We start from the raw sequence: 25,048 nt of genomic DNA on the forward strand, positions 1-25,048 counted from the left end.
GTTGTGAGAGGTTATGTGAGGTGAGAGCAGCTTCAAAGACAGCGGAGAACCTAGTCATGGTTAGACAGGGGTAGCTTTGGCCAATGAGAAGCTGCATTTGCTAACAGATCTGTTGCATGTGTATGTTCTGATGGCGACAACTGAAGATGTGATTTGTAGAATAGTCGTAAGAGTTGAGACGTAAGCGTAGTAGTCTTTCTTCTCGTATATTTCAAGCCTTGACATAATAAATCAGCCACCAATCCTCAACCAAAGTTGTTCTTTCCTCCATCATATGCTCACCCACTCGGCACCAATCTCAGCTTATCTAACCCTCCAACCCCACCACCCCAAAAACCAAAGCTAACCCCAACCCGGCACCCCTCCCAATCTGAAACCCGCCCAGCATGCGCCAACCCTTGCATGAACTCCATCGAAACTGTTGTATCCAGATTTGACGTCTCTTCCTCCTTCAAAACCAGAGATGGCCTCTCTGCGTATCAGCGCCATGCCCGTGCTTTTGGGACGCCGGTTCACAATCCATCCGGTGAATCTTGCATGACTCCTCCCTCATCACACCTCTTCAAGACACCCGCAAGAAACAGGACACCATTCTCTCACTTCACCCGCACCCAAGAGAAGACAGCTCGCTTATGTGTCGTGAGCGGGCGAGTGGGTTAAGTCCTTCCTGGTAATCTCGCTCTTATTATATCTCAGTTCATACCGCAACACACGCGGGATCTAGTGACCTCTTTTTAGCTTCCCGACTTTTCCGTTGTTTCCTTGTTTCTTTTCTCTCTCCTTTCCTGCATGTTTGTATGTTGGCTAAATAGTTCTTTGCCGGCAAACCCTCGTCCTTTTAACTTCAGAACTCTTTTTCGCTTTTACCAGCCGCGCTGTTTTGAAATCATCAAGAAACAATTTCATCATCATGTCACTCCTAAAACAGGCAGCCCTAGGTCTGCTCCTCACCTCTGCTTCCTCAACCGCCCTGGAGTTCACCATAGCAGGCGGTCAAATCTTCACCCCGGGCCTGGCAGTCCTCAACTCACCTCAACCAGGCACCCCATTAGGAGGCGGTTTGTCTCCCCCCCACCTTTTTTTCCTGACCCCCCATTACTAACCCCCCCTGCCCAGATCTAATAGAAATCTCCCTCGACATCACAACCAACGGCCGCCTCCCCCTCCCCCCTTACTCCCCAGACTCCCCCTCCCAAATCCACAACATCTCCATCTTTCTCTCCTCTTACGCCACCGGTAAAAATTTCACCATCACAAACGGAACCGCCACATCCTCCAACTTCAACGAGAACGCCTCCCTGGGCAATATTCTGTTTCAGGAACCTGGCTCGACAGTCAAGCACGTCAAGTGGATCTGGCCCGACTGTCTTGTTGGCGACGGCCAGCCTCAGACACTCGACAGCGCGAGGGGGGCGTACAATGTGAGCATCAGGCAGAGCTTTCGGTTGAACGGTGAGGATTTTTACACGGTGTTTGATGTGCCGATTTCGGTGACGAATCGGATTGGGGAGGAGGCGCCGAATGGGGTTGCTAGGCCAAGCTGTGAGGAATTGGAGAATGAGATGATGGAGTGGGAGGAGGTTAGGGAGGGGGCGGATGAGATGGGGGCTTTGTTTGCGCCGGGGGATGCGACGGTGCTGGAGACTAGTGGGGATGAGGATGGGGATGGGTTGGGCCCTGTGAGGCCTGGGGCTGGGAGTGGGAGTGGGCTGGGGAGTGGCGCGGGGGGTTGAAGGTGGGATTGGGGTGGTTGGTTGGGTTGGGGTTGGGGGTTGTGGTTTTGTTGTAGGTGAGTGGTGATACCTTGGGGTTCAGGTAGGGGCGGGTTGGGATTTTTTTTGTTATTTCTGGAGGCCTAATGGGGTTGTATATATAGTTGTGAGGAGATATGAAAGGAATATAATGAGATTGAAAAGATTGAACGATGACCGATACGTTGGGCGATAACACCGGAAAATTATATGGCCAAGTGCTCTGCGGTCGGGGCAACATATACCACCTTCCTACAGATTCTTTCAAGACAGGCAAACATTAACTCCCTTAGTGGTGTAGGTGGCATAGGCGGAACTATATTCGTTCTTAGTACGCAAGGTACTTGTTCAGATCAAGTCTGAGTTGCTCTGTGCTGCCTTCTTTTTTTTTATACTTCAGCCAAAGGCAAAAGCATAATGAAGCCTTAGTAGACAGAAGGGCTTCCAACCTGTTTTCTTGACCACCTATCTTTTCAATTTATCATTGAGACTACTGTAGCTAGGAAAATCAAAGTCCAAATCAAGGTATTTCATACGATAAATATACTTCTCTCACCAGCCCCCAACCTCATGTTCACAATGTCAAAGACCTGGCAAGTAACAAGGCTGACCGCCAAGCAACCTACCCCACTAAAAACTTACAAAGTGGACCCCCCTTCCCACGCCAAACCTGCAAGGCTACGAAAAACTTGCCCAAGCAAAAAAAAAAAAAAAAAAAGTGATCGCAACTTGTGCAGTCGCATTCGCTGCAGGAAAGCTTCCTTCAAGAATCCCACGCGATATCCCACCCATATTTCCACCAAAAAAAAAACCACCACACATTCCAAAATGTCCCGCCGACGCCAACAACAAAAAGAAGACCCCTCCTCCGAAGAGGAAGGCTCCTTCGCCCAATTCTCCAACGAGGAAGAAGAAGAAGACGACATCTCCATGTCCGACGTCGCTTCCGATTCCAGCGGCTCCGACGGCGATGAATCCGACCGCTCCCCACAACAAAAAGAAATCAACCTCGTCAAAGACTCCGACGAAGAAGACCTCGAGCGCCTCGTCCTGGGGACCAAATCCGCCGACGACTTCCGCGCCAAGCTCTTCGCGGGTGATGACTTTCTCCTTCCGGACGTCACCGGTTCCAAGGCTCTTGTCTCTGTCGCGGCGAACAAGGAGGAGGACAATGATCAATTCAAGAATGTGGACGATTCAATGCTTTTCATGGTTGACACGGTCGGTGGAGGGGAGGGTGTCATCGCTCATGCCGAGAAGAAGGCTGAAGAAGCGGTGGTTGACAAGCCTGCTTGGGAGGACAGTGATGATGAGAGGTTGACTGTTTCGCTTGCTGGGGTGGGGAGGTTGAGGAAGTTGAGGGAGTTTGAGGGGGAGGATGTGGTTAATGGGACTGAGTATAGCCAAAGGTTGAGGGCGCAGTATATGAGGATGTACCCCGTCCCTGAGTGGGCGCGGCCGGCGGCGGAGAAGAAGACTAGACGGAGGAGGAGGTCTTCTGCTGCGGGTGGGTCGGACGAAAGTGGGCTTTCTGGGGAGGAGGCGGATAGTGATGAGGAGGGGGGGGATTACGAGGATGCCTTGCCTTTGGAGCAGTTTCTAAGGGATGTCAATGCTTTTGCTGAGGATGATGATACCAGGTCGTCCAAGAGGAGGAAGTTGCGCCCGGAGACGTTGGATATCCAGCGGACGAGGGATATTCCTGATACGCACAAGGCGGGGGTGAGCTGTTTGGCGTTTCACCCTATGCATCCTATTCTGCTGAGCACGAGTGTCTCGTCGGTCATGTTTCTGCATCATGTTGATGCGGCGGCGTATCCGACGCCGAATCCGATGTTGACTTCGGTGCAGGTTAGGAGGACTGACTTGAGGAGGGCGGCATTTTTGAGTGTGAAAGGGGAGGATGGGGAGGGGCAGGGGGAGGAGGTGGTGTTTGCTGGTAGGAGGAAGTATTTCCACAGCTGGAACTTGGCGACGGGTGCGGTGAAGAAGATCAGCAAGATTGCGGGGCATCAGAAGGAGCATAAGACTATGGAGAGGTTTAGGGCTAGTCCTTGTGGGAGGTGGATGGCGGTTGCGGCGAGTGATAAGAAGGGGGGCGGTATGCTGAATATTCTTAATGCGGCCACCATGCAGTGGGTTGCGCAGGCGAGGATTGATGGGAGGGGGGGTATTGCTGATTTCCAGTGGTGGAGCAGTGGGGAGGGCTTGACGATTGCTGGAAGGGATGGGCAGGTTGCGGAGTGGAACTTGGAGTCCAAGAGAACGGTGGGAGTGTGGAGGGATGAAGGGTCTATTGGCGGTACTGTCCTGGCGATGGGTGGCAGACATGGTCCCAGGGCGATTGGAGAGGATCGATGGGTTGCCGTTGGCAACAGCAGCGGGATCGTCAACATTTATGACCGGAACGAGCTGCTGGTTGCTAGCAAGGACAAGAAGGATGTGGAGATCAAGAAGCTTCCTACACCTGCGAGAGTACTCGAGCAGTTGACCACAGCCATCACTATTTTGTCCTTCTCGCCAGACGGACAACTGATGGTCTTCGGAAGCAATCTCAAGAAGGATGCACTGAGGTTGGTGCACCTTCCCAGCTGCACTGTCTACCGCAACTGGCCTACAGAGCAAACACCATTGGGTAGAATTTCCGCCGTTGCCTTCAGCGCCGATAGCAGCATTCTCGCCATTGGCAACGATGCCGGCAAGGTGCGGATGTGGGAGATCAGGGGTTAATCAACATGTATGTCTAAAAGTGTCGGGACAATAAGCGGTTAATAAAGTGGGTTAGAGGTAAATATCCAATGATTTCAGATACAACATGTCATCCTCCTTACCATATCCATCTCTTGTGCCCTCAGCTTTCCCCACAACCGATATCATCCCCCTCTTAATCTGTCCCTCATGAAAGCCTTGACAGGCCGCAGCCCATTCTTGACCCATTTCTTGGGGTAGACTTTTCCCTCCTTCATGGTGTATTTGACGAGTTGGTTGAGGCTGGCGAAGCGCTGCGGGTACACCTTGGGTGTTCCCCAGTGAGGTTTTTCTGAATGCAGTCAACAAGGTCTTGGATGTTGATGAAGACGGTTTTTAAGAGCTATGTTTTTTGTTGCCAGTATCGGTGGTGATATGGCAGGTGAGTCAGGTAGGTACCTTTCGGCATTTAGTCTTGCTACACAGGTCAAAGCTTTTGAGCTCGTTCTCGCGGAAGATGTCGGAACAGAGACGCTGCCAGTCTTGGAGGTCCCCTGCGCCGAAGTATTCGTCGAATCTAGCGACGATGGCGGGGGGTTGGTCCTGGTCTTTAGTATTTTTGTGTCTGTTTCTGTTTTTGCGGACCATGCTGTCACTGCTGGAGGGTGTCTGCTGGGAAGGGGGTTGGATGGCTTCCGTAGTAGGAAGTCCGTTGATGCTAGTAGGGTTCTACCAACTGAGAAGCTTGTGATGTTTAGAATCTAGCGAACTCCATAGCTGAGGTTTGAGTCCTCGAGTGAAAGGGAGAGGTGAAAACGTTGGATCCAAACATGCAAAAGGACGTTTCATTTCGCGGGAACGCATAGAGCTGGGCATGTTTTTGATCCCGCTACAAAAAGGGAGCTTGCATGATAGGATAGGGGGTTTCTTCTTGGTTTGCCATAGCCAGGATAGAGGTTAGTGTTTTGGAGTAGGGAAAATGAGTGATAACATTTTTCAAGTGTTGAACTTGAAGTCTCAAAAAACTACCTGGTAGTAGATATTATTTCCACCTGGGGAAAATCCTCCGGTACTGAGCAATTTCATCCATCTCTTCCACCAGCTCTCGCCTCTGTATCAATTTCTTGCCAAACACCTTTTTAGACCGTCACCTTGTTCAAGATGATCTTAGCTGCAATAATCGCTATTACCAGAACCGGCATCCACACAAGTACCAGGTGCATTGCAGCTCTCAATGAACGTGAGGTAGTCTCCGCTTGTGCAATGAAAGAGGACATTGTCCACGCTGTTGGCAGTGAGCCAGTCGGGTCTACCGCTGCAATCGTCGATGATATTGTCACGGGGCCAGCCTGAAGTCTCTTATTAGCAGAACATTGCACAGGAGGATGGGTCGGGAGGCATACCCATGTTGAGAAGAGTGTGGCCGCAGTAATTCAGGCCTTCGGTGCAGCCGTACAGTGCAGAGGCTGGGGCGGGAGCCGGTGAGGCTGTGGCCAGTATGGAGAGGGTGAGGATGAAGTTCATGATGTTTGAGTAATGTTTGATCATGAAAACCTGATGGTTGATGGGAGTGGTTGATCTGAGAGGAAAGATACTTGCCTACAGTAGATCAACGTCTTCGCTGTGGTCTTTATAGATCGCATTGATCTTCTCCTCTCCATCACATCACGACACCACTTCATGTCCCCGTAACCACTTCAGAGTCACAGTTCAACAAAACTCAGAGCTGGTCTGAGGTCTAAGGCTTCAAGTAACACATCACATGAGAGGGTTACATAGGTACCTGCCTTTCACCATACTCAGTCTGGGTGTTTCGAGAACCGTTTCCTCGGTCTGAAGACTCCAAATAATCATCCGTCACTTGAGAAGTGAGTTTTAGGATGGCGAGACTCATTTTCCAAATCCATGTGTGGTGGACGGAAGACAGAACTGGCCATGGCTTTTCCGTCATAGAGAGGTGGTCTGTTCAATTTGAGTCACTTTGTTCATTATCACTGAGCTACAGGACACAAAACTCATGTGGTTTTTATTTCGTATCATCGGCAGCAACTAGGTATTGATGGCTGACAGGAAGGGACCCAATAACAGATGGAAGCTCATAAATCGTCTGTGTATCTTTGATGCGGGTTTGCAAGATTAAGAACAACCACCGAGGTGGGCGCAAAAATATCCAGGAACCGGTATCATACGATAGCACCAGCCAAAATGTTGAATTTGAACACCTAGGTAAGCAACAGACACAGTCCCATCCTCCATCAAACCTCTTCCGCCGCCCAACACACCCCCATTATCCCCATCTAGCCACAATAATCATTATTAGCAGGCCCAGCATTAACAAAACCCGCACAGCTCATGACAAAACTGATTGTATTCGCAAATCCGCAATGAAAGAGAACGTTCTCCACATTGTCAGCAGCAAGCCAGGAGGGAGCTCCCCCGCAGGAGGTGACGATGTCGTTGCGGGGTCGGCCTGGAGATGGGTTATCAGTAGCTACCTACCTAGGAAGAGTAGATAAAAGACTTTCCCGTCGAAACAAGAGTCTGGCCGCAATAGTTGAGGCCGTTGGTGCAAGGCCAGTAACTAAGGTCGATGCTGCGCTCCGCGTCGGCTGGTGGAGTTGGCGAGGCTCTGGCTAGAGTGGCCAGAATGGAGAGGACGATGGTGAGCTTCATTTTGTTTGAGTTGGGGCCTTGCTGGGTGACCGGTTGATAGGTGGCAAAGAAGATGCCGGACTTCTTGTTGCTAACCATCGGCTGATACATGTTAATTATGCCGCGAGTTTAAGACCTGACCACCCTGCTATGTCACGGATGAATTCAATATCACCGTTCGACGATATTCGGATTTGATCTGAGCTCTATGATATTCAGAGTTGTACATGTCACAATAAGTCACTTGTCACCCTACTCGGTTTAGACGTGTTGGCAACAGCCCCTTGAGGATTCGAGCAATGATGAAACAGCAAGGCAACATATCACAAGGCTGTCGGTATATTTGGAAGACAAGTATGCCATCTGCTGGAGATGACCGTCGATGGTAGGGATGAAGTGATGCAGCATGACCGGTTCTGTTGCCCACGGTGAAGACCACCTCAGTGTGCCGAGCTCGAAGAGAAGTTGCTTCGAAGAGGTTGCACCCAATATTCCTCATTCGAAGTATTTTTTGGCATAATTGATCGTTCGAGCATCCCGTGTGTGGCCCAAGCCTTGGGAGTACAGAATTGTACATTCATAAATCAGCATCGTCAATGAACATCTGGCATAGCATTGACAGGATTCTCATTCTCTTCGGTTGGGCTTGTTCGTTTATCTCGTTTTCGGCCCGGCAGACCGCTCTGCAGACTCTTGATGCGATGCTGGTAGACAGGAGGGGAAAAGTATCCGCAAAGTGTTTTATCCCTCAGACAACAGAAACCCAATGGAGTTTCCAAGAGGTCCAGAACACATTTATCATGGTCAGGTTGTGGTCGGCTGTCAAGCTGAGGTTAAAGTAAGCACAGGACCCCACTACGGAAGCATCTCAACGGCCGCGGCGACCCCCACGTGTCCAGCTAAGCAGCAGCTAGACAACAGCGACATTTTTTGCGGGCCTCAGATGGCACAAAATGTAAACAAACTGCAATTGAGCTCCGCCAGCAACTCCAGTTTGGTGCCTGACAAGGCGGTGATCAGCTTTTAGGGGTTCGAAACTCTCCAGCTATTCAAGACATGGAACCAAGCACTTGGTATAGAACAAGAGCAGAGGAAAAACAAGCTGATAAGCATCTGATAACCAAAGCTCCAGACATGCAGCCACCCTGCAAAAAGCCCCAAACCCCCTGTGCGGCGTCGGCTGATGCCTTTCCTCTTTGGCTCTGGCGTCACCCAGCTGCCCAGAAAGCCCCGCAACGGCCTGGCGTTGCCGAATTTTAGCGGGCCCGGGATACCCCGCTGATCGGATTTCAGAATTTTAGCCCGCGGCGATTGGGAACATGCACAGTTGTGCCGAATGAGACGTAACGTGGGAAGGGATGCCATCGACACATCGCCAATTGCTTGATGCTATCAGAGTAGTGTCATGCAAAATCACGCACTTTCCACTTGCCCACGGACAAATGGCCACCAAGCCCAACGACCCGAGCGAGACTGAGAAGTGACGGGCCCAATGTTTCACAGGACACCCTCCAAACAGAGCAGAGGCACAGCTACCTAGATAGAGGCTGGCTGACCCTCCATGATGAGAAAGCAACGCCGGGCTGAACCGGAGAGCGCGAGACCAATTGGCATTCGCCAGCTTTACACCAAGAGGTGTTGCACAATGGCATCAATTCCCTCGAGGGCTCCAAGCAAAATGCCGATGTCATCGTCTGCAAGCAATCGCAATGGCGATCCCAATGGGATGGTTCCCCTTCGTCGAAGATGGCTTTCGCCGACGTGTCAGGCCACAAACGGCCAGCGGCTCTCTGGTTCTGATGCATGGCCGCCAGGTTTGAGGACATTTGAACCAGCCCTGTTTCCCGAAGCTCGTCCACATCTCGCCCACATTGCTGGGCTGGCTGGGCGCACGCCTTGGGCTGCAGGCCGTCTTATCCCAGATGCATTGCATATGTAGGTTGCGGTTGGAGAGGGCCAGAGTGAGAGTGAGAGAGAGAGAGAGAGAGAGGGAAACATGTGTCTACGCCAGTTTTATTCTCGCAAAAAGAGGGGCATATGATAACACCTGCGCAGCAATGATAATCACAATCGCCTTTTCTCATTCCTGTGTCTCTATCATACTGTCTGTCTCACATCATCATCATCATCATCATCATCATCATCATCATCATCATTAAAATTCTCATCCAACATCGCGTTTAACCCCTCACACTCAGGCCACCCCCTACTGGCAGCAACAAAAGTGACAAACATGGTTTCCCTAGGTGTGTAGGCTGCACTGTGCTTCGAGAATCCCAGCCGACCTCTTCTGTCATCTCATCCCGAACCCCTCCGTCACAAGGATCCCCCCGCGATAGTGGAGAAATAGTCTCCACGTTCCTGTTCTTCGGCAATGGCGTGGTGGGACTCACGAAGACAGAGCCGCCAGGCCCCAGCATCTTTACCTTCTGCGTCTTTGGACGATGGCCTTCTCGCTGCTGTTCGTCCTTCCCCACGGCTACGAAAGCGATTCTCTGCAGGCGATGCCTTCCCGAGGCTTGACTCCATCAACACCACCACGACACAGCGCCACACCACCTTGGACATGGACGAGAGAGCCGTGCTATCGCCCGTAGCTGAAGAAAATGCGGAGTCTTCCAGGTCACCAGCGCTTGTGATCCAGGTCGAAATCTTTTTCACCGATCCTCTCATCCGATCTCGCTATGCACGGAGCTATGCGAGCTCACCTACCTTCGAAGCCAACAACAGGATATGCCGCGGGCTCGTGCGCCGCATCGAGCGCTGCTCAGAAGAGCTCATCACCAGAAAAGACTCAAGCGCCCTCACCGACTTCTCCGATGAGAGTCACGAGCCCAAGCCCTCAAGGTTCGAGCTCACCTTCCGGATCCTGAAAAGGGGCAGGGGCGAGTGGGCCGAGAGGACATATCGTTCTTACCAAAAGCAGCCCCTGACGGTTGGACATACCAAAGAAATCATATCGGCCGCCCACAGGATTGTTGGTCTTTATCTCCGCAGGCACGACCCGGACTTCAGATGGCTCGACCACCCCGTCTCAGACCAGGAAGCCGAAGAGGACCAGGTCGCAGATCCATCTCGGGAAGCACCATTGTCCCTTCTCTGCATACCCAACCCACGCTTCATCGAATCCACGCAAACCTTTGAGTTCGTGTCCGGCTACAAGATCGAGCTGACCTTCCAGAGCCGAAATCCACAAAGACGGGTGCCTGTGGTGAGGAAGTCCATCACGCTCGACAGCAAGCAAGATGCCCCTCTGACACTGTTCATGAGCGAGGATCTGCTGTGGAAGGGTGTCCAGGCCATCAACACAGCGCTGGATGCAAAGAAGAGGGAATTTGACCACCACTTCAGCCGACAACAGGACGGCCAGCACTCATGCCAGGGCGCTCTCGAGATCGAACTCAGGATATCCAACAACCTCGGCCCGTTACACGGCAACATCCACAGAGATATCAAGAGCAGTCTTTTGCTGTTTTTCGATCCCGAGGCCCACGACTGCACCGCTTTTCTCGACAATATCGAAGGAATCCTTACCGCGACGAGGGACGAGATCGACGCCAAGGTCAACGATATGGATGACTTCGTGTTCAGAATTCGCGAGCTGAAAGGCGCAAACTGGAAGCTGAAGGACCCGGCAAGATTCAAACTCGGCTCCAAGTCTTCGTGTGGGCGACGAACGATCCAAGCAGTCCTCGACCGCATCCAAACAGGTGTCGGCGACATCATTCGCGGCCACAATATCTCCATCCATATCGATGCCCACAAGAGAGGCCATCTCGTTCTCGACAAGGCCATTGTGGCTCATGAAAAACGTGGGAGGACCAAGGAGAACTTTGCCTCGCCATCCGAGGAGGAGGCCACGTTCCTCTCGAGGCTCAAGGCTCGAATCCAGCAAGATATCGACAGGGTGTTGGAGGACACCTGTGCGATTGACGACATCCCAGATATTGACGAAGAAGAGGTCTTTATCCGTCCTTTCACTCCCGCACGGCAATCCGCCCCCGTCCCAACGTTGGCGTCTGCGAAATCGTCCTCATCTTTACGGCCGTCCACCCCTCTGCCACCATTAGTGCCTGCCAAGTCGTCTTCCTCGTTACGGTCACTCGTGTCATTGCGATCACTAGCATCCGGCCGATCATTCGCACCAACGCAACCGCCCACGCCCAGACAGTCACCAAGCCCTGTGAGATTTGAGCGGGCTCCGTCAGACGTTTCCGTAGGGGAACAGCACTCACCCGAAAGAATGCCATCGTCGCCAGCGCCCCTGAATCCTCCTCCCACAAAAATGGCCAGGCCCATCTCAATCCCCGTACAGCCAACGCCACAGTCGTCTCCACCAAAGCGTCCACTCGTACAGCGCATCTTTTCGCTCAGTCGTCGATCCTCAGAGTCGGTCAAGGTTGTCGACCATCTCAAGCCGAAGTTGAGCAATGACCCATTTGTTGCCAACAGCAGCAGCCAACCTAGCACACCAGCCAGCTCTGCAGTGAGCGATCGAAGCTCCCAATCTGCGGCTGGGGAAAACTCTACTGTCGAGGACCAAGCAACCCCGACTGCTGCGGCCAAAACCAAGCCTTCAAAGCGGCCCTTTTCTCTGTTTCGCAGGCGATCTCGTGCCAACGATGTTTCGACTCTTGCAAAGGGGATCGAAAAGATCAAACAGAGTGGGAGAAGTCGGGCCGCTCCAGCGGAGCCGAGCAAGGCAACGCCATTGGAAGTGCTGTCAGAGTCACCGGAGCCTGGCCCTAAGACTAGCGGCGATGTCCTGGGCGTGATGATGACGTCGAGTGAGGGAGACGAGAGTGCAGCAACTCGCCCCGCAGGGAGCGTGCCTGTGGCTGAAGCTCCTATAACATCATCCCAGAATGACGACAGAAACGAAGCGGCATCGCGGTCAGCTGCCCGTGAACCCACCAAGGCGAAAATGGACACCCTCGAAGCCTTTGAGGATGCCAGAGAATTCGCAATCAGCCCTGCCATTGAACCCATCGTCAAGTCGGAGACCTCGAGCTCTTTTCTGACGGGTGATGTGAGTCCGAGATTTGACGAGTACTCAACTGCACCATCAACGCCAGACCTGAGCCTGGGCTCCAAGAACTCGTCGCCCCGACACAGCCTCCTGACCACACCCATCTACGTGCGGACGAGTTCGGGCACGAACGACATTGCGGTGCGCAAGTTCGATCCCGAGGTTGAGGCCGAGGTGGACGACTCGGATATCACTGTGCCCAAGACAGAACTGCCCGCCCCTCTCGCAGCCGAAGAGCTTCCGAGCAAACACACAGCTTTGGAGGCATCAGTCCGAGACGACGAAAAAGAAGGGGAACCAGACCAACGCGTGGCGCAACCCGGCCAAACACAGGGGCCCGGATTTACTATGTCCGAACCCGTCGAGCCTCAACCAACCACATCCGCCCCAACACCACTTACAACAAAAGCCCCCAATAACAACAGCAATGCCAATTCGACAAACAGCTCATCAACTGCAGAAAAAGATTTTGGCTATGAAAACCTCGGTGCCGAGAAAACTGCAGGCTCCGAAGGTTCCATACCGCGCCGTCCGGACTTCCCCACCAAGCGACTCCGGGACCCGGCTCCGACCCCTAATCATGATCCTCCCAAAGCTTCTGAAAATTTAGATGCCAGGAAAACCTCGAGTCAAGATGTCGATCAGGCTACCGGCAACCAAGTCGGTCCCGCTCGCGGCGCCGAGGGGCAGCCCGTGGCACACAAAGACAAGTCCAACGTGACCGAAGCTGGTCCCGACGGCCACCGGGCCCAAGCGGACGGTGCCAATCCGGGAGCCGTGCACAAAGTTTCTCCAGACACGGGTAGCACAAGGGCTCCGAGTGCTGTCACCGGCTCCGAGGAAAAGGGGACTGAGCAGGTGGCTGAGGAGAACGGGCCCGCAGAGTCTCAGAACTCGAGCATTCCTGATAATGTCGGTTCCGACAAGCACGCCGATGGGAGCAATATTGAGCTTGAGTTTCCCGAGGGTGATGTATGGGATGAGCTTCGGGAACGATATGGGACCCAGGCCCAGGCCGAGATGAGGAGCAAGCGGCTCGGGAGCAATATTGAGTTTGAGTTTCCGGATGCTGGTGTGAAGGAGCATCTTGATGAGCGTCGCGGTTCCAGGCAGGAGCCCGAGAAGGTTCGCAAGGGGTCCGAGATTGACTTTGAGCATTCTGAGGCTACGGTTGATGAATATCTTGCTCGGGACCGCGGTTCTGGAGTGAAGCATGATGACTCGGTTGCGACGAACGGGGCTGCTCGCGAGAAGATTGGTGCGTCCTCGGAGCCGGCTCCTTGTCCGGGCAAGGTCTCTGATATCCCAGAAAAGACCGCGGTCAAGTCATCGGAGCCGGCAGACTTGCCAACCGGTGCTGATATCGAGAAACCGGGACCAGCCCGGTTGTTCGCAGATGTCGAGGTGGCGATCCATCATGTCGTGCCTGAGAAGAGGACCAAAGACTCCGATATTCCCATCCCTGAAAAGAGAGTCAGACTTTCCGTGTCTGAGACCGCTGTTGTCGGTGATGTTCTCGCTGCCGAGCCGGCGTCTGTTCCCGCAGCAGCTGGCGACGTTGAAACCGAAAAGTCGACCACGGTGCCGACTGACAGCCAGGATGTTGAAGCTGCAGCTGAGGAGCAACTCGCTGCCGAGCTCGAAGTCCAGGCAAACGACAACGTCGAGGATGTCTCTCCTCCCGTAACCGAAAAGACAATCGAAGCCGAACCTGTCAAAGAGCCCATCGTACCCGAAGTGGCCCAAGAACTCGCCGAGGAATTCGAAGTCCAAGTCAGCCCCGAAGGATTGTCGTCGGAAGAAGTGAAGAAGGCCGAAACAAGAACAGAAACAGCGACAGCCCCCCAAGATATTACTAGGTCCGCCACCGACCTCGGCCGTAAAGATGAGCCTGAGCCGGAGCGTTCCGGCGCTGAGGAGCAGCATCCTCCCGTGGTAACACCACCTGTAATCTCCGTCAAAGAATTCGACACCATCACTACCACCACCGAAACAGAATCCCCCTCTCACCCAGTAGCCACTCCAGACATCTCCCTCCTCAACCCCAACCCCCGCCATTCCACATCTACCTTCTCCTCGGGGTATACCACCCTCTCCGACACCTCCTCCTTCATCTCCCGCGGCTCAGTCGACACTTTCCGCCCCTCTTTTGACGAATCCTCCACCCCGTTCGGCGACGAAGTTCGACTCCCACACTTGGACTCCCCCCACGATCACGAGCACACTCACCCCACTTCCCGTCCCCAGACAGCTGGGTATCTCGGGTTGAACACTCTGCGCACAGAATCGAGGTTTATTGAGCTCGGCCTTCGTGGAGCTTTGGGAGACCAGTCTAAGAGATTGAGTTTACCGCTGAATCAGCATTGTTTTTTTGATCATCCTTTGCCTCATCATCTTGGGGCGGAGGAGGCTGAGACGGGGAGTATTGCGGGGAGTACGAAGTCGGGGAAACTGAGGAAGAAGGATCGGCATAGGAAGGTCAAGTCGGCGAAGATTTTTAGTCAGCATGCCGAAGGGGAGGACAAGGCAGGAGAGAAAGGAGGGGTGAAGGACGGGCCGGATGCGGCGGCTATTCCAAAGATGATGATGTTGTTTGCTGGGGCGGTGGCTCTCGGGAAGTTTTTTAGGGGTGGTCAATGATGGGATCTCGGGTTCATGGGCTAACGCTGGTTATTATGGAGGGTATAGGGGGTTTGTTTTGTAAAAGTATTGGTGCACAAAAACGGGCATTGGGACTGGATTGGAGAATGAATGGGCTTGGGTTTGGGTTATATTATGATGACTTTTTTTGTTTGTTTTTTTTTTGTTTTGCTTTTGGGATAGGTCTCTGGGTTTCTTGGATGGTGGGATGAACATGAAGGGGGAAAAAAGGGATACACATGAATAACTAGAATAAATATGGTTATGGGGGGGTTAGTTAGTTACACAACTACCTACTTGGGCACAAATGGTTTTGGGATTTTGGGATTGGGGTTTATGGCAGTTGGCGTTTTCTGGAGTTGTGGTTTTGGATTATTGTCTTTTGGGAACGGTCACGGTTGGGTTGTACGAAACTTTTTGTACAACAAACATACACACACACACACATACGTTATAAACAACTTGACGACGACGACTATGATGATGGGCAACCGAACGGGGGAAATTCAAAGGGGGGTGGTAAGTGGATAGGGTTAGGCAAAAAAATTTTGGGAGGTTATTTGTATGGTATGTGAAATAGGGGTTATTGTTATGTTTTTTTTTGGGAGGTTGAGATAGAAATATGGACTTTGTCTCTGCTTTTTTGACGTAGTCATTGACTATTTTCAAATGATCACCAACTCTAACCCTCTTTCTTTACTAGATCTGTGTTTCGCCACTGCCTTTCTTTGTCTTTACACATCATGAGCACGGTGGCGGCAGGTATTGCAGTAATATGACACTGATAAACCCCCACCTCAACATTACTATCTCTCAAGAATGCTATGCAAACTCACAGCTCATCCCTCACCAGCTCCACCTGTTGTTGCTTCTCGCCCTCCCCATCAACATCTTCCTCCCACATCCTCTTCATTGGATTCTTCTGCTCTCTTTCCTCCTCCTCTTCCACCGCACCCTCTCCCGTCTTATTCCCCTCCTCCCTCTCCCTCTGATCAAGCGTATCCTCCACCATCCTCCCAACCCTCTCCACATAGCTCTCCACATAACTCTCCTCTCCCCCTTCCACCCTCTGCTTCTCCCCCACCCCCGGCCCAGCAACCTCAATAGTAGGCACACTCTCCTCTCCCCCCATCACCACCCTCGTGGTCGTCCCGCCGGGCAACACAACCTCCATCTCCGCCTGCCCTCCCCCACCACCACCAGCAGCCAAATTCACCACCCCCCTTGTAGTTTTGTAACTGAGCTTCAACGGCAACCAAACAACCCACCACAACGGTCCATACAACCACCTCCTAAACACCAACCAGCCCAACGTGACCAGTAGCAATCTCAGAGAAGTCTGTAAATACCAGGTATCACTCTTTTGCGTGGTCAGCAAGGTGGAAACCAAGTTTTTTGATTTGGAGAGCAGGGAGTCGATCCCCTCGTAGTTTTTTTGCAGTTCGGCCAGCGCGGCTGAGGACTCGGCTAGGGTTTGGGAGGCAAAGGCTGATTTTTGGACCTCGGCGGCGATGAGGGCGTGGGTGCGGCGGAGGGAGAGGGTGAGATCGCTTGAGGCGTTGACTACGGCCGAGGATTCGTCGTTGGGGTTGATGGGTTTTGGCTTGCGGTGGCGGAGGAGGTCTTTGGGGGTGAAGAGTTGGGTTCGGGGGTCTTTGTTTCCTGCTAAGGAGGAGGAGGAATGTTGTTGCTGGTTGGCTAGGTCGGAAGAGGAGGAAGAGGAGGAGGAGGAGGAGGAGGAGGTGAGGGAGTGAGTTGAGTTAGCCAACGAAGCCGAAGCAGCATAAGACGCAACAAGGAGCTGGCGCTCGAGTTTTTGGGCGGCGAGGAGGGAGTGGTGGGCTGAGAGTTGAGCTTTGCGGAAGGTTGTTCGAGCGCTGGTTATTTATCATCACAATGTCAGCCAAGTTGTTTCGTTGCAGATGGGTGTTGACAGAGAAAAACATACGTCTTGAGTTCATTCTCTAGCCTCTGCGTGCCCTCTTTCAACCTCTGCTTCCTACGCTCGCTCTCGCTCCCCGGCCTCCCACCTCGAAGGTCAAGGATCTCCTCCTGCAATAACTCCAGCTCTTCCTCCTCCTCCCTCAAGATTGAGCTAATCTCTGCGCTCAGCTCCGTTGCTACATTGTCGCTTTCCTCCTCCCCCTCGGCTGTAAGCGGCACACTCCCCGGCGCAAACTTCAGATTGGCAAGTCTGTGGATCAGCTCCTGGAGCTGGGCGGTCGTTTCCTGCAGCGCGGACAGCCGCTCGGAGAGGGTGTCGATTGTTGCCATTCTGGTGGTATTGTTCCCAGTTTGATGTGGTGTAGTTTTCGTAGGAGGTGGTGTTCTCGAGAACAAAAAGGCAAATCTGGTCTTTATATACCGTGTCCTGTCGTGTGCCGGACCGTCAACTTGTCAAGCTCTCTTTGGGGCAATAACATGTGCAAGTCAATCCAATCGTGCAACGTCACTCAATCCAGACCACCACCACCCATAGCTCCCCAAACGGTCAATTTCTTGGCACTCCCACTCAAGCCACCCTAGTTCCGTGTCCCACATGGCCCCACATTTCCAGCGCCGTTTTGAATCTTCCAACCGCAACCCATCCCGCCACAGCGAAAGTGTAGACAGAGACTCAACACCAAGCCGATACTATCACGACATTTTTGCCCACCTACCCACGAACAAACCCCCCCGCCGCCGCTTTTCCGACCCAATTACTTGCCCCCCTCAAAGAACCCAATACCCCAACCACCAAAATGATAACCCGCTTCATAACCGAAATCCAAACCGCCTTCAACCCCTTCTCCCCCCGCGCCAAATCCGCCCGCCTCTTCCTCTCCTTCCTCCCACCAAACGCCCGCTCCTCGGGCATGAACATCAACACCCAGCTTCTCCCCCGGTCCTCCACCGCCCCGAGCAAGCTTTATGTCAAGTTTAGTATGTTTCCCCTCACCACCACCCAGAAGCCCCTCCATTTCCCTCTACCCAGACAAAGATATTGATTTCGTGATATTCTAGAGGACGGCAAGGAACTCAACATCGACGCCGACAACATGGGCATCAAGAGCATAATCGAAGAGGTCGACCGCCACTCCCGTATACTCCAAAAGGCCGACGATTTGGCTGCTGCTTAAAGCATTCTACAGTATCAAAAACACACAAAAACCAAAAACGGGCAGGAAAAGAAAAGGGAATCTGTACAAAAACTGTATCTACCACATATACCATTCTTGTCTTTACAGCATTGGGAAGGCGTTCAAATATCTTTACAACAAACAAAACACACCACTGCACACTCATCCATCATCCCTCAAAAAGACTTGATTCGCTGCTTTGATTTTGTTCGACCCGGCTATATCTAACTTTTAAACCCCTATCTATATACCTTTCTCCAAAAGCCTTGTCAGGGTGTTGTTGTTAAAGCCTCGCCTCAGCAATTCAAGCAGAAGCACCGCTAATGAAGAACCACTTGTCAATGCTGGCGTCGATGGGAGCAGGGGGGAGCTCCTGGTTCTGGGGCAAGGGGGGGAGCTGGTCAGGGGAGACGCGGCTCTGGGAGTGGGCAACGGTGAGGTTGGTGGTGGCGATGCCACCGGCGGGGGCCTTGCCAGTGATGAGTTTCTCCCAGGCCTCGTTGCACTCGTGAACGACGTCCATGGCGTACCTTTGGCCCATTGTTAGCTCTCTACACCACCAAAAACAGCTTGACGGTCTAAATAAAAACCCACTTCTTGTTCTTGCACTCGCCAGTGAAAGCGAACTGGTTCTCGGGCTTTCCGTCAGGGATCTTGTAGATGCGGAACCACTCGTTAGTGGCCCGCAGAAGACCAGGGAGGTGGCGCTCGACATCCTCAACGTCGTTGAGCTTGGGAGCCAAGGGGTCGTTGACGTCAATGACAATGACCTTCCAGTCGGTCTCCTCCTCGTCCAAAAGAGCCATCACGCCGAGGACCTTGACCTGCTTGATCTGGCCGGTGTAGCCAACCAGCTCGCCGATCTCGCAGACGTCCAGCGGGTCGTTGTCGCCCTTGGCCTTGGTCTCGGGATGGACAACGTTGGGGTCCTCCCAGGTCTGTTATATCACACTTCAGCATGTATATTCTCAGGCAGCCGTTGGGCCACAACAACAACAACCAAATCATACCTGAGGGAAGGCACCATAGTTCCAGAGGTACCCCTTGTGGGGGAAGCAGTTGCGAACAAATCTGAGCTTGCCCTTCTTGACGTCCTGTTTGATGGGGTTGAGCAGCTCGTCCTTGGAGATCTCCTGCTTGGCGTTGGTCCAGCGGGGGATCTCAACAATCATGTTGAGGATGGTCTTCTCGGCGTTGGCATAGAGGGGGATGTCGTGGAAGGGGGAGACGGGGACGCCATCCTTCTCGATGTACACGCGGTGCTCGAGGGTGTAGGGGGCGCCGACCTTGCGGATGGAGTAGGCCATTTTGTCGAACGGTTGACTGCTGGTGGACGTGGAGAGGTGTCGGGCAATCTGGGCTGTCCGCACAAGAGGTTGTTGCGAGAAGGAGGTCGAGGGATTTGAAGGAGGGGCTCCTCTCCCAGCGGTGGAGGTGGGGAGACTGTGTGACGACAGCGAGCGGGCCTGTGATTGGCTCGGGCGGGGTTGCAGCTGCTGGTGTGGCGGCATGTTTGTAAAAGCAGTTTTCGAGGTTGGGAATATTCTCGCTACTCGAGCGGGTGACTGCTGCGTTTGCCGCAGCCGTTGGAGGGCCAACATGTGCAGAGGAGAACAGTCTTTGTTAACGTCAATCGTCAATGGGTTTCGATAGCCTTGTTGGCCGAGGTTCGTAGCTCGTTCCCTCGTAGCCCTGTAGCTCGTCACTCAAAGTGCCTCCCAAGAATTCTTTTGCTTTCCCGCGTCTCAGTGCCTAACCCAGTTCCGATTGACCGACAAGTTGCGCCAACCCGGGAGCGGTATCGGCTGTGCAGCTCAGCTTCGGTAGCTCTCCCGACCTCTGGACGACTACCGGTGAGCTTAGCTTGATGTTGCTGAGGTGGAGCCAAGCAAAAAGATAACCCCGCCAGACCCCGTTGGGCTTGGCATGGAAGACCATGGTCACTTCCCCCTATTCAGCCCCTTTTTTGTCGAAAGTCATCAACAACATGCAAGGGAAATAGATATTATTCCAATAACAATTGATATACGCATCCAGGAAGAACAACTGAAACCCCTATCCCTGTTCCATCTCATCAACCCCTCTCATAAACACGCTGCCATTTCCATTCCTACTCCGAATTCCACCAAAAAACAGCCAGAAACACCCCTTGCATTGGAACAAACCCCAAAAGTAAAAGACACGCGTAATTATATCCACCCCATTTCTTTCCTCTTCATCGCTGCGGCAAATTATTCCTCCCATACAAGGCTCCTCCAAACGCTGGCCCATTATTCCACCCCTGGTGCACGCTCTGCCGCACAATATTCGCCGCCTGCTGCCTCGCCGCCATCCGCTCCTTTTGCCTCTGGCGCTCCTTGAGGTAGTTGACCGCCTCGGGCCTCATCCTCAGGATCCTCATGATCATATCATCGCTCGGATCCGCCTGCATCTCCTTCCGCTTCTCCTCTTTGGCTTTGCGCATCGTCCCCAGGTTGCGGCTCATCATGATACTCTTGCCGCGCCTGATCGTGCCCAAACTGCCAAAGCCTGCATTGGCCACACTGAGATGGTTTCCTCCCAGAGACGCCGGGGCCGAAAGACGATTCGGCAGGGCGGGGTGAGCTTGCTGCGCTTGGAGCTTAGCCCGCTCCATATTAGCCGCCACCATCCGCTCTGAAGTCCTGATCAGATTCTCTGTCGAGTCAAAGTAAAAGAAGTTGAGCGATGCCAGTTCGTGCCACTTAGGCGACTTGAGGACATCGGCCGGTACTCCCAATACTTCGCCCGTTTCGGGATCCCTGACGTTGAAAAAGTTGAACAGGAGCTCGAGCCATCTGTAGACGACGTCCATCTCGGTCTGAGTGAGGGGCTTTTGGTTCGAGGGCTTGTCCGACAGTGGAGGCACCAGCAGGTTCTCAATGGCAAGCAACACTTCCTTCCACAGTCGTGTCATGACCGCCATCATGGTGGCATCCGTCAGTGTTTGCTTCATGATGGCAAAGTTCTCGTCAAAGTAGGTGAAGAGCGGCTGGAGAGCATTTTCGATCTCAGCTGCCGTTACTGGTGGCGCGCTAGCCTGCTTCTTCTTCCAAAGACTGGCCATGGAAGCGGCAATTCCCTTGCTCAAGAGGTTCCGTAACGCTTCATGAGACAGCGAAGCGTTAATATGCATGGTAAGCTAGAGATTGTCAGCATCCTCTTTGATCTTAACCTGCTTCTCTAGGCTCGTCTTACCTTGCTCGTGACCTTCCGCACCATATCTCTCTCCGTCCTCTTCAGATGCCTAAACGCCTTCCCAAAGTGAAACTGGATATCATCACGCTCACCTTCCATCGTCACCCTAAACAAGATCCTCCCCTGGGTATCAAGATCCAGCCAGAACTCCCTCGGCAAGTAATCACCAAAGTGTACCGGGTCCAGCTTAAGCGACGTCCGGCCCACAAAGTCGTGCTCGCCAAACATGTCATGGTCCCAAATAGTGGCAATGACGTTCAGCGCCCCCGACACAGTGATGTCAACCGACTCGTCCCACCGCGGGTTCAGCGTCCGGGGAATCACCCTCGTCTTCGCCAGACGCTTCTGATACTCATCACAAAGCACCACATACGGATCACTAGTCCCGTTCGGGTCGCACGCCTTCAGGTCCTCACCCTCGACGATCTTAATCGTAAACACGTAGTGAGCCGGCCGCTTGACCATCTGCTTAGGACCGTCAACCTCATCCAGCACCTCCGCGCAGCGATCAACATTCATCAGCTTCTCCAGCTTATCGAGCGCCTGCATGGCATACTCGATATTGTTGAACTTGACAAAAGACTGCAAACCAAAGACATCATTAGCAAACTCCCCCCATCAACAACCTTGATCGCAAAAGAGAAAAAAACTGACCTCGGGATAAAACTGAAAAGGCTCAACCCTCTCCTTCGTATTCCACGCCTCCTTCGCATACTGAAAAAACTTCTCCTGCGCCGTCCTCTCCCTGGCCGCCTCCTGCGCGCTCTGCCTATCCATCTCCCTCGCAAACTGCAGCTCAACAATCTCACAATACCTCCCAATCCCCGCCGCAAATGCCTTGGCCAAACTCGTCATAAACCTCGCCAAATGCACCTCATCGTTCCACCCCAGTTGATAAACCTGATCGACCGTCTGGTTAAACAGCGTAAAAGTGTCAATGATCGAATGACTGTGCCTCTCCTCATCAGTCGGGATATCCCCCTCATGTCTCACCCTAACCTTGAACTGATCCTGCTTGATAGCCGACTCGACAAACTGCGTCATCTTTTCCTCCGCATTCTGAATCCACCTCCACACAAACCCTTCCAGCAAGCTCTCAATGTGAAACGCAAAAGGCTTGTCAGGCAGCGACTCGAGATGAATCTTTCGGATCTCGACCAGCTCCTTGTACAAGTCGAACCCGTCCTGCAGGTCAATCTCGACGTTCTGCTGCTTCGCCATGTCCAGCACCCGCTTGATGATCTCGTGCGTGTCCTCCTCGAAACTGGGGAACGTGGTCTCGACGAGGACCTTGAACGGGCTGACGCCCATCACTTCCGGGTTCTTGCGGTACCGCTTCTTGATCTTCTCTGCCAGCCCGACCACGGCCTTTCCGAGGTTGACCACGTTGGCAAAGTCCCACTCTTGCTGGTTCCGAGGGATGTGCACATCCAAGAACCCCCTGTACGCATCACCCGCCGCTTCGCGCAGGCCGTTTTCGAGCTGTTGAGAAAACTCTGCCTCGTCCTCCGGCCGTTGGGAGAAGGCAGGATCGTTGTAGATGTGGTTCATGAGCAAGGCCATTACGACACCGACAGAGGGAGGTTTGGGGGCGTAGCACTGGCACAAGAGAGTGTAAAGCTCCCGCAGGAGGGCCTCGTGTAGATCTCGCAGTGCCTGTTGGTAGCCCGCAAAATCGACCATCGTCCACTTGCTGGACTCAATCTCACTGAGGCTCGAGGTAAACAGATAGATAGGAGGCACCTTCTTCGGCTCCGGTTGGGGTTCCTTGACAAAGTCCAGATAAGTGTACAGCTGCTCCGCAGTGATCTCCGTATCGAGAAACTTGCGAGTCGCAACCTCAATGAGAACCACATGGCGGGTGAATTGTGGAATCCGCCATCGAACCGCCAGTTCTACGAGAAGATCGTTGGATTCCTCGTTCAGCGGTGAGGAAGGATCCGCGGCGTGCATCTCATCGTAGGATAAAACATACTGAGTGATGATCTTGTAGACAGCACGGGGATCCTGCGGGATGAAAGTATAACTTGGCTCATCCACGCTCCGTATGCTGCTCGTATCCTCAAGCGAGAGCGACCCAAAGCTAAATGACGGGTCGAAGCCAGTAACAGGAGATCCGGGATCATTGTTGGACAGCATCCTCCCCAGGTCCGCATAGGCCTGATCTTCATACATGGACGTTGGACGCGCCGAGAGCACATTGTCGTTCCCAGCACCAGACCCTCCTTTCAAATCCGGTCGAACGCTCAAGAGCTCGGAAAAAATCTTTGCCAAATGGGGGCCTTCCTGCCGCCTCCATTCTTCAAAGGCCTCGTTCACATCGAAATCCGACTTCCGCAGCGTCCCCGCCATTCCTGCCGAGAGCCTGAATTGGTACCCCTTGAAATCCTTCAAAGCATTGTCCTCGGTCCAGCTCGACATATTCCTGTCAATGTCACTCTGTACCTGGGAATTGGTCACCCCGAATATCTTGGCAACCGTCTGGACCATCAACATGTCCTTGACCTCGTAGGTCAGCGGTATATCCTTTTCCACATACTTGTGCTCCTCCTGCCCAGTATCCAAATACAAGTTTTGGTCATTCGTCATCAGCTTCTTCTCCAGCGTATTCAGGCGTGCAATAAGGTCCGACTTCTCACTCCCCAGGTCCTTGAGGATACTGCTCAGCAACCTAATAAACATGGCCAGATGCCTGTCCACCATGTATTTCCAAGAATGATCATCCGGGGCCTTTCCACGCCCTTGGGCCTTGGTCGCGGCCGAGTAAAAGATCAGCACCAGAGGCTCAACTTTCCGATCCTTGTCAATCGACTTCTGAAAGTCCTTGGCGGTGAAGGCAGTGTACGCCTCCGCAAAGGTTCTCTTGACAGCAGCATCGCTGAAGCCGGGCAGCCTCTCGATCCCCTGCAGCACACCGGACATCCGTCTCTCCAGAAACTGGCGGAACGCGTGGGGGAGCTTGATAGAGGCCGACCCGGTCAAGTCCTTCATCAGCTCCGACATGCTCGAGGTATGCGCCCTCGGGGGCGGCTTCGGCGTGTTGACATATTCCTTTCTCTTCTTGCGCGGCTGGAGGAGGTAGTTCAAAAAGGCGATGCGCAGGGCGAAGGAGTACGCATCGTCGTAGCTGATTGTCGGCGCGCGGGCTCTCGACGGTGCTCGACCGAGGCTGCCAACCCGGCGGTTGGTTTGGGAGTACGAGGCTCGCGAGGCGTGCGACATGATGATGGGAACTCGTGGTAGCGAACGGGTTCACGTATATTCGGGGGGGTGAACGGCGGTGGCAGTCGGCTGATAAGTCAAGCCCGCCCCGGCATGGCGGTTTCGAAGCCCGACCAAAATGATAACTAAGTCTCGCCGCGATGAGTTTGCGGTACTGCAGAGAGTAGTCTGGCAATGTCCGGGGGCCCAAAAGTCAATCGCACGAGGGTTCGGTCCAGTATAGAAACGAGTATCGGCGCGTGCGGCAGACGGCGAGAACAAGTCGGGGTTTTTGTTGTTGCTCGTGTGGCCTGGCGTGTTGAAGTGAAGGGAGGTTGCTGTGTGGTTGGATTCAGAAACGTCATAGCCGCCCGCCCAAGCATGAGACGCCCCTATAATAAAGGGAACCGCAGCAGAACTGGGGGTTGTTAGGTAGCTGGATTTGGGCCGTAGCTCCCACTAGCTGACCAGCATGTTGGGTGTTACCTAGGACCTAACACCCTGTCCTTGCTGGCATTAAATTCCCGTAATGGTGAGATATCCAATCCTACATGAATCACACTGAGTAGGTAGCCTGGAGCATACACAGCTTCTGCCAGCGGCAACTATTTTGCTTTGCTGTCAGCGCTACTGGGTTTTAACAAAGCTGTTCATCAGTCCTGCCAGCTGAAGCTTTAGTGTCAAAGTCAAACAGTTGTACCCCTCATTTTTGCCTTCTTGGGGTTCGCTGCTAGCTTCCTCGCTGATCACTT

General features: G+C 53.2%; 8 protein-coding genes across 8 annotated transcripts; 4 read left to right on the forward strand and 4 right to left on the reverse strand.

Moving 5' to 3' along the window:
- Positions 1–381: 381 nt before the first annotated feature.
- On the forward strand, positions 382–1,733 carry QC764_107780 (uncharacterized protein; the record flags this gene model as incomplete). The annotated part of the gene is made up of 2 exons (XM_062942034.1): positions 382–1,058; positions 1,117–1,733. The coding sequence occupies exons 1-2, from the start codon at positions 911–913 to the stop codon at positions 1,731–1,733; spliced, it is 765 nt and encodes a 254-aa protein (XP_062804954.1). The 5' UTR covers positions 382–910.
- An 846-nt stretch (positions 1,734–2,579) lies between these two features.
- UTP18 (U3 snoRNP protein) lies at positions 2,580–4,481 on the forward strand (the record flags this gene model as incomplete). Its single annotated transcript, XM_062942035.1, has 1 exon — positions 2,580–4,481. One exon carries the CDS (start codon positions 2,580–2,582, stop codon positions 4,479–4,481), a length of 1,902 nt encoding a protein of 633 aa, XP_062804955.1.
- A 929-nt stretch (positions 4,482–5,410) lies between these two features.
- Positions 5,411–6,159, reverse strand: QC764_107797 (uncharacterized protein). The gene is made up of 2 exons (XM_062942036.1): positions 5,843–6,159; positions 5,411–5,788 (listed from the first exon to the last, which is right to left on the reverse strand). Exons 1-2 carry the CDS (start codon positions 5,985–5,987, stop codon positions 5,607–5,609), a joined length of 327 nt encoding a protein of 108 aa, XP_062804956.1. The 5' UTR covers positions 5,988–6,159; the 3' UTR covers positions 5,411–5,606.
- A 3,306-nt stretch (positions 6,160–9,465) lies between these two features.
- Positions 9,466–14,760, forward strand: QC764_107800 (uncharacterized protein; the record flags this gene model as incomplete). Its single annotated transcript, XM_062942037.1, has 1 exon — positions 9,466–14,760. The coding sequence occupies one exon, from the start codon at positions 9,466–9,468 to the stop codon at positions 14,758–14,760; it is 5,295 nt and encodes a 1,764-aa protein (XP_062804957.1).
- An 832-nt stretch (positions 14,761–15,592) lies between these two features.
- Positions 15,593–17,034, reverse strand: SEC20 (Protein transport protein sec20; the record flags this gene model as incomplete). The annotated part of the gene is given in 3 exon segments (XM_062942038.1): positions 15,593–16,487; positions 16,503–16,637; positions 16,709–17,034. The coding sequence occupies 3 exon segments, from the start codon at positions 17,032–17,034 to the stop codon at positions 15,593–15,595; spliced, it is 1,356 nt and encodes a 451-aa protein (XP_062804958.1).
- Positions 17,035–17,252: 218 nt separating this feature from the next.
- QC764_107820 (uncharacterized protein) lies at positions 17,253–18,046 on the forward strand. The gene is made up of 2 exons (XM_062942039.1): positions 17,253–17,682; positions 17,764–18,046. Coding segments are annotated over exons 1-2 (384 nt in total). The 5' UTR covers positions 17,253–17,299; the 3' UTR covers positions 17,765–18,046.
- A 110-nt stretch (positions 18,047–18,156) lies between these two features.
- IPP1 (Inorganic pyrophosphatase) lies at positions 18,157–19,480 on the reverse strand (the record flags this gene model as incomplete). The annotated part of the gene is made up of 3 exons (XM_062942040.1): positions 18,157–18,409; positions 18,474–18,817; positions 18,890–19,480. The coding sequence occupies 3 exons, from the start codon at positions 19,478–19,480 to the stop codon at positions 18,184–18,186; spliced, it is 1,161 nt and encodes a 386-aa protein (XP_062804960.1). The 3' UTR covers positions 18,157–18,183.
- A 614-nt stretch (positions 19,481–20,094) lies between these two features.
- QC764_107840 (uncharacterized protein) lies at positions 20,095–25,037 on the reverse strand (the record flags this gene model as incomplete). Its single annotated transcript, XM_062942041.1, has 4 exons — positions 24,878–25,037; positions 21,750–24,843; positions 21,096–21,677; positions 20,095–21,039 (listed from the first exon to the last, which is right to left on the reverse strand). Exons 2-4 carry the CDS (start codon positions 24,315–24,317, stop codon positions 20,095–20,097), a joined length of 4,095 nt encoding a protein of 1,364 aa, XP_062804961.1. The 5' UTR covers positions 24,318–24,843; positions 24,878–25,037.
- Between the last annotated feature and the right edge of the window lie 11 nt (positions 25,038–25,048).

Source organism: Podospora pseudoanserina, chromosome 1 (assembly GCF_035222485.1).
Source record: "Podospora pseudoanserina strain CBS 124.78 chromosome 1, whole genome shotgun sequence".
NCBI lineage: Eukaryota > Fungi > Ascomycota > Sordariomycetes > Sordariales > Podosporaceae > Podospora > Podospora pseudoanserina.

Bases quoted from the DNA above. Each gene is read 5' to 3' on its own strand.
- QC764_107797 (XM_062942036.1), bottom strand. From the start codon at position 5,987: ATGATCAAACATTACTCAAACATCATGAACTTCATCCTCACCCTCTCC. The intron at 5,789-5,842 runs GTATGCCTCCCG...AAGAGACTTCAG, and splicing joins CCACACTCTTCTCAACATGG to GCTGGCCCCGTGACAATATC.
- QC764_107820 (XM_062942039.1), top strand. From the start codon at position 17,300: ATGGCCCCACATTTCCAGCGCCGTTTTGAATCTTCCAACCGCAACCCA.